At 43.6% G+C, this 7,693-nt stretch overlaps 1 protein-coding gene across 12 annotated transcripts in view; it reads left to right on the top strand.

The window, feature by feature from the left end:
* Nucleotides 1–6,717, top strand: part of LOC109476621 (lysosomal alpha-glucosidase-like) — a 31,636-nt gene extending 24,919 nt beyond the window's left edge. For 4 of the 12 annotated variants that reach the window (XM_019777618.1, XM_019777623.1, XM_019777622.1 and 1 more), the window contains 6 exons: nucleotides 949–1,033; nucleotides 1,204–1,260; nucleotides 1,576–1,789; nucleotides 3,997–4,046; nucleotides 4,219–4,371; nucleotides 5,272–6,715. In XM_019777618.1, coding sequence (XP_019633177.1) covers nucleotides 949–1,033; nucleotides 1,204–1,260; nucleotides 1,576–1,789; nucleotides 3,997–4,046; nucleotides 4,219–4,371; nucleotides 5,272–5,334 — 622 coding nt within the window. In that variant the 3' untranslated portion in view covers nucleotides 5,335–6,715. Of the gene's footprint in view, nucleotides 1–948; nucleotides 1,034–1,203; nucleotides 1,261–1,575; nucleotides 1,790–3,996; nucleotides 4,047–4,218; nucleotides 4,372–4,447; nucleotides 4,668–5,271 lie in introns of those variants that run through there. The other 8 variants (XM_019777620.1, XM_019777625.1, XM_019777624.1 and 5 more) reach the window with 5 other exon arrangements.
* Nucleotides 6,718–7,693: the final 976 nt, after the last annotated feature.

Below are 7,693 nucleotides of genomic sequence, written 5' to 3'. Positions count from 1 at the left end.
TATTTTCAGCAAAAAAGGGCCAAAAGTGCTGTACCCGTTCCATGTTCTATCTAAAAAATGGCCAGTTCCATCCATGGAACACGTGTTCCATTGCGGGTTACCTGAGGTCACATTGCACCCTAAAGTGGTGGGTAAATGACCCACACATTCCAATTTTATGTGCCTAAGACCTTCAGAATGTATCAAATCTCATCATTGTAGTTTTTGCATACCTGTAATAAGATTAGTAAAGCTTTCGAGATTCAAAGTACTTGTTGTTGCATCTTTGTTCTCATATAGCTACTACTTAATTCATTTATTTGAGAACCTTTGCCAGTTTTGCACTGGGGTAAGTTTGGAATAGTCCACTTTTGCGTGGGAGGGAGATGGACTGAAATATGCTGTATTCCCTCCCACGCAAATGTCGGCCTTTCTAGTTTTTGCTCAGTTTCTTCCTCTTCTTCTTCTCCAAACAGTGTTATGACCTGACCAATGACATGATTTGTTGACATCTGTTACTATAATGGTTACATAATGTTGCAATTTCATGGTCTGTTCTACTCCTGTCACCACATACTAGTAGTACATGTATGTGAATGTGTTAAAGTAAAAATTAACAGAGAAGACCATGTCCGAAGGTAAACATTATGCATTTGCTTTGCAAATGTTACTTCTCTAGTTCCCAATTTATGTTTTTGTATGGCTGTTCTGTACACCTAGTTTTCTACCATATGTTAATGTATGGCTGCTCTGTACACCCAGTTTTCTACCATATGTTAATGTATGGCTGCTCTTACACCCAGTTTTCTACCATGTTAATGTCTGGCTGCTCTTACACCCCAGTTTTCTACCATATGTTAATGTATGGCTGTTCTGCACACCCAGGTTTCTACCATACGTTAATGTCTGGCTGTTCTGCACACCCAGTTTTTTACCATATATTAATGTATGGCTGTTTATTACACCCAGGTACCCCACAGACAGTCACACCTGGGGTGTGGATACCCAGTTTTTGTGGGGAGACAGTCTCATGGTGACGCCTGTGCTGGAACAGGTAAGACATTCATGTCATTTCCCAGTAAACCCTCTCTGCATAGTGATCATGTTTCAAAGATGTTAAGCCTAAAGCCTAGCAGCTTGGCTTAGTTCAGGAGCCTTCCCAAATCCCTCAGACTGGTTGCCTGGATGTGTTAACAGAGATGTTATTACCCCCCCCCCATGCAGGGAGCGACCAAAGTGACGGCTTACTTCCCTAATGACACCTGGTACGACTTCTACTCGGTAAGTCTTCCAGAAGTTGTCGTTGTTTTATCTGTGTCTTTGCTGTACCTCCTCCCCACATAGTTTCTGAAGTACAGAACATGACCTGTTTGACCTTGACCTTTGCTGTGCCCCCCTCCCCACATAGTTTCTGAAGTACAGAACATGACCTGTTTGACCTTGACCTTTGCCATGCCCCCCTCCCCACATAGTTTCTGAAGTACAGAACATGACCTGTTTGACCTTGACCTTTGCCGTGCCCCCCTCCCCACATAGTTTCTGAAGTATAGAACATGACCTGTTTGACCTTTATTTGCTGTGCCCCCCTCCCCACAGGGCCGGCCAGTGGTTCCTGTAGGACAGAACGTGACCTTGGACGCTCCCCGGGACACCATCAACCTGCACCTGCGGGGCGGGGCCATCCTGGTTACCCAGCAACCCGCCATGACGACCACGGCCAGCAGACAGAACCAGTTTGGGCTGGTTGTGGCGCTGAACCGGACGCTGGAGGCCTGGGGAGGGCTGTTCTGGGACGATGGCGACACGCTGGGTCAGTATCTGTACCTGTGTAACTGTGTTACTGTACCTGTGTCTGTCTGGGTCTGAGTACCTGTTACTGTGTTACTGTGTTACTGGAGGCCTGGGGAGGGCTGTTCTGGGACGATGGCAACACGCAGGGTCAGTCCCACACGTCTGTTATGTTTGTTAACGGGAGGGGTCCAAAGTCCGGCAGGGGTCCAAAGTCCGGCATAGTTTTAAAGATCATTATTATTATGTTATGCATGGGTAAATCCACATAATAAAAACAACTAGTTATGGAGCAAGACGTTATGTAAAAAATAACAAAGTCAGGAATTTTGTCGAAGTTTATTGCTCAGACTGCTAGCGATTGAAATATTAGTTTGAATTCAACGCTTTTCGCGGAGTTTGACGAGGGAACGTGTCCAGCACATAGCCTTCAGAACTGTCAAGTCATTCATCCTAAAGTGCAACATGTGCAAACCCTTGGCAAACCAACAGTACTGACAATCTACTGTTAAGTACTGGTGTCATCTACTGAACAGTAAAAGATTTACTGAAAACATTTACCAAATATTCACACTTTATGCAAATTCCAAGTAAATAATCAGTAATTGAGTCATGAAGAAACAGTAAATGCCCAGTTAACATTTACTGGTGAAACAGTAAATGCAGTGACACCATACAGTAAATATTTACTGGCTGAACAGTAAATGAGTGAGTTGACAAAACAGTAAATGATGGTCTTGACAGTAGATCCTACAGTAACTAACTACTGTCAAAGATGTCTGTTAGAACTGGTTAGAACTGGTTCTGAGTCATTTGCACATGGTTGTTTTTAGAACACAGCACTCCAGGAATATCTCTGACTCATCTTTTCATTGCCATACCAACCAAGTAAGACTTTATTAAGTTATCAATTCTTGCTGCACGGTGTCATGGAATAGTATTGAAAGTAGAAACACCATAGTTTCAAGATACTAACCTGGGAATGTCTTGTTTGGCATAAACTGGGAATATGTGGTAACTTCCCCTAGTATCCAACCTTACTCTCATGGATAGAAATGTTCAGTGTTGTGGGTGAATTCTATATGATCTTAGTTGCCTTTGGTCCCCAAGCAAGAGTCCTATAGTCTGATAATGACCTATAGTTGCCCTCCTTCTTACCTTCAGTAAATTCTTTCTGACCTTAGCCCCCCTAGCCCCCCTCCCCACCTACCTCCCTACCTACCCCAGTTCTCTCTGACCTTGCCACTTCCCCACCTACCTTCAGTATTCTTCCTGTCCTTGTCCCCCTCTACACCTACCTCCAGTATTTCTGACCTTGCCCCCTTCCTTACTAGTACATACCTGAGTATGGGCTGAAAGACCTTATGCACACCTCCCCACCTCACCTCCTGTCCATGCCAGGCCACTGAGACACTGTGAGCTAAGAATTGTGGGGCTGCCCCAAATATAATCAGAATTGCAAATTGCAAGACTGTGATTGGTTAAATATCCCAGTAAATGTCCAGTAATAGACAGTAAATGGACATTTATGGTCTGATTGGTCAAACAAGACATTGGTTTAAACACCAACAGTAAATAGAGGCATCAGTACTTACCAGTAATGCTTCAGTAAAACAGTAAAAGACGATTTACTGGAGATTTACTGAAATTGTACTGTTAGTAGTAGATCAGTACGTAACAGTAAATTTCCAGTACTGATGGTTTGCCAAGGGAAGATTTTACCACACACATGACAGGTAATTATTATAATACTTTCCATAGAAAACGCATCATGGCTTCACATTGTCCTTATCCTTAAAGAATCGAAGCTAAAATAACGGGCAGATGTTTACGCCTAGTGGCCCGCCATCTTTACTGAGCCGCTACGAACAGGCAGCCGGGCGATGGAAAAGAATGAAGGACACGCTGGGTCAGTATCTGTGTCTGTCTGGGTCAGTCCCACACGTCTGTTATGTTTGTTACTGTGTTCTGGGATGATGGGGATACGCTGGGTCAGTATCTGTGTCTGTCTGGGTCAGTCCCACACGTCTGTTATGTTTGTTACTGTGTTCTGGGACGATGGCAACACTCTGGGTCAGTATCTGTGTCTGTGTCTGTCTGACCGTTGACCAAACATCCAACAGTGATGCTTTCGTACAGGCGCAGTACAGGCGTGAGCTCTGAGTTCATAGTCTGGTGATTGAACCGAGATTGTTATAAACTGATTAGCCTTTTCATTTGTGTTTGCAGACACGGAAGGGAAGAAAGAGTTCACCATGATCAAGTTCTTCTCATCCAGGGTGAGTGGTTTAAGCTGCACAATAGACTGTAATTCTTGATTTTTCTAACATAATTCCGAGTTAAAAATGGACTTTTTCTGTCTCGTTGTCTTCCCAACAGAACACCAGTATGTAACACATTTTAAACGTAATTCTGAGGTTAAAGTGGAGTTTGCTGTTTTCTCCCCAACAGAACACCATTTCGTCGCAGGTGATGATGTCAGGGTTCCCCGGAACCAAGGACATGACCTTGGGGTCCATCCGGGTGTACGGCGTGTCACAGGAGCCGCACACTGTCATGGCTAACAAGCAGGCCGTGGACTTCAGCTATGTACAGGATGCACAGGTCAGGTCACTAAGGGTCACAGGTTAGGGGTTACAGGTTAGGGGTTACAGGTTAGGGGTTACAGGTTAGGGGTTAGGTACGGCGTGTCACAGGAGCCGCACACTGTTATGGCTAACAAGCAGGCTGTGGACTTCAGCTACGTACAGGATGCACAGGTCAGGTCACTAAGGGTTACAGGTTAGGGGTTACAGGTTAGGGGTTACAGGTTAGGGGTTAGGAACGGCGTGTCACAGGAGCCGCACACTGTCATGGCTAACAAGCAGGCCGTGGACTTCAGCTACGTACAGGATGCACAGGTCAGGTCACTAAGGGTATACAGGTTAGGGGTTACAGGTTAGGGGTTACAGGTTAGGGGTTACAGGTTAGGGGTTAGGTACGGCGTGTCACAGGAGCCGCACACTGTCGTGGCTAACAAGCAGGCTGTGGACTTCAGCTACGTACAGGATGCACAGGTCAGGTCACTAAGAGTCATAGGTTAGGGTTTACAGGTTAGGGTTTACAGGTTAGGGGTTAGGTACGGCGTGTCACAGGAGCCGCACACTGTCGTGGCTAACAAGCAGGCTGTGGACTTCAGCTACGTACAGGATGCACAGGTCAGGTCACTAAGGGTTACAGGTTAGGGGTTACAGGTTAGGGGTTACAGGTTAGGGGTTACAGGTTGGGGTTTTGGGTCAGGTCACTTACATGCCGCAAAGGTTGAGCTAAGGGTCAGAGAATCAGATATCTGCATGGCACGCAACATCATCTCGTGGTTGTGAAAGTCTCACAATTATTATATATAATAATATACAAGTAACACAGTTGCTTAAAGCAATGAGGTCCCTTTCAAATCTCCTTGCTTAAAGTCAAGTTGTAATGATAAGAAAGAAATCACAAACTTTCCTGTATGTTTTTCTGCAGATGCTGAGTCTGAACAACCTGACTTTGCCGCTATCCCAGCCTATCCAAGCCTTCTGGGCCTGACAACATGCCTCACCCTGCACAGTCATAGATTCCTGGGCCTGACAACATGCCTCACCGACTCACTGTTTCTGGGCCTGACAACATGCCTCACCAACTCACAATTATAGATTCCTGGGCCTGACAACATGCCTCACCGACTCACTGTTTCTGGGCCTGACAACATGCCTCACCGCCTCACAGTCATAGATTCCTGGGCCTGACAACATGCCTCACTGCCTCACAGTCATAGATTTCTGGGCCTGACAACATGCCTCGCCGCCTCACTGTTTCTGGGCCTGACAACATGCCTCGCCGCCTCACAGTCATAGATTCCTGGGCCTGACAACATGCCTCACCCTGCACAGTCATAGATTTCTGGGCCTGACAACATGCCTCACCAACTCAGTCATAGATTCCTGGGCCTGACAACATGCCTCACGAACTCAGTCATAGATTCCTGGGCCTGACAACATGCCTCACCGCCTCACAGTCATAGATTTCTGGGCCTGACATGCCTCACCGACTCACCCTGCACAGTCATTATACTGGAAAGTTTTGTCTGGGAATTTAGGTGCATCCACAGAAAAAGGTTCGGGTACACAACAGAAGGTAAAGTACAGTCATGTGGAATGGGAAAAAACATCTGCAAGCCTTACACTGCTCTTTTCAACTAGAATCTAAAATTCTATAGATATTCTATATTCTATGGTAGCTTTTTTTGCTGACTCTTGGATGTGGAGAATATGCTGCATACACACTTAACTGTACCATTCACACCTTATGTAAAAAAATGTACATAACAAGACACAATATCTAAGTGCATCCGTAGTCAAACATTAGGCGCACAGCTCAAAATCTATGTGCAGAATGATGTAACCGGTATTTCCAGCCATGACTGATGAACTATGGACTGGTTTATAGAAAGGTGACTTTAAGCTGAAGTGCAATTGACTTTAAAACTTACTGCAGATGAAAATAGACTTTGAGGTACATAAAAGGATCTTACTGATCACTATTTTCATAGATTTAGTTTGTATGGAGTAAATATCAGGAAGAGTGTACATGTGTACATTTGTGAATTATGAAATTGTGGTTGTACAAAAGTCGTGTCCACCAGAAACATTTGTAGGCAGTGTTGGATGAGAAGTGAATCCATATTGCCAAAGTACTGTGACACCATAGCCTGTGTATACACAAGCTCAACCTAGGGCGGCGGCCGCCAGGAGCGCGATTTAGTCAGGCTATGTGACACCATAACTGATATATTAATAAGTGTTAGTAATTTTATTTTGCCTTCAGGTTCCCTTTCTTGATCTTTGATGGATTATTTCATTGGATTGCTTCAAAAGCATTCAGCTTTATATAATTATAAAGATGTATGATAATCATTGTGCTTTCAGCTTTATAAAGATGCAGGATTGTGCTTTCAGCTTTATAAAGATGTATGATTGTGCTTTCAGCTTTATAAAGATGTAGGATTGTGCTTTCAGCTTTATAAAGATGTAGGATTGTACTTTCAGCTTTATAAAGATGTAGGATTGTGCTTTCAGCTTTATAAAGATGTAGGATTGTACTTTCAGCTTTATAAAGATGTAGGATTGTGCGTTCAGCTTTATAAAGATGTAGGATTGTGCTTTCAGCTTTATAAAGATGTAGGATTGTACTTTCAGCTTTATAAAGATGTAGGATTGTACTTTCAGCTTTATAAAGATGTATGATTGTGCTTTCAGCTTTATAAAGATGTAGGATTGTGCTTTCAGCTTTATAAAGATGCAGGATTGTACTTTCAGCTTTATAAAGATGTAGGATTGTGCTTTCAGCTTTATAAAGATGTAGGATTGTACTTAGAATTCAAAATTGACAGCGTCTTCCTCTGGGAATAAGGAAAAATGGGTAAAAATGTTTTAAGCTTCTTTGATATTGAATGTGATAAGCCAGGGTGCTATAAGATGAGTCAAAAACGAATCAGTGATTCTAATTTGAAGAGAATTTAAAGAAAAGGAAAACGACAAAATACAGTATTTTGTCAGACTTTGTGATATTCCTAAGCTGCTGGTGGCTTATCAAAGTCAATGCCAAATACATGTAGTAACGAAGGGAAGGAACTACATGTAACAGTTCAGAGTTTTGTTTAGTCAGTCAATAGTGACACCAGTTACACTTGTTCTTGTATGTGTCGCAGCTGTGATGCAGAGCTATAGAGATTATAAAGTCTGCAATAGTTATATCCAAGTTCATCTGTGTTGGTACAAGTTTGGACAGTAGTTTCCAAGAGTTTTTCGACTGTACAACTCCAGTCTTTGTCAAGGAATGAGCAATCCACCTGACTCCGTGAGCAGTGGAGAAAGTCTGTTGCATCCCATCATCTTTGCACATGGTG

Source organism: Branchiostoma belcheri, unplaced genomic scaffold (assembly GCF_001625305.1).
Source record: "Branchiostoma belcheri isolate BF01 breed outbred unplaced genomic scaffold, Haploidv18h27 scaffold380, whole genome shotgun sequence".
NCBI lineage: Eukaryota > Metazoa > Chordata > Leptocardii > Amphioxiformes > Branchiostomatidae > Branchiostoma > Branchiostoma belcheri.
The sequence above is the reverse complement of the archived record's forward strand: the minus strand, read 5'-3'. Positions and strand labels throughout refer to the sequence as shown.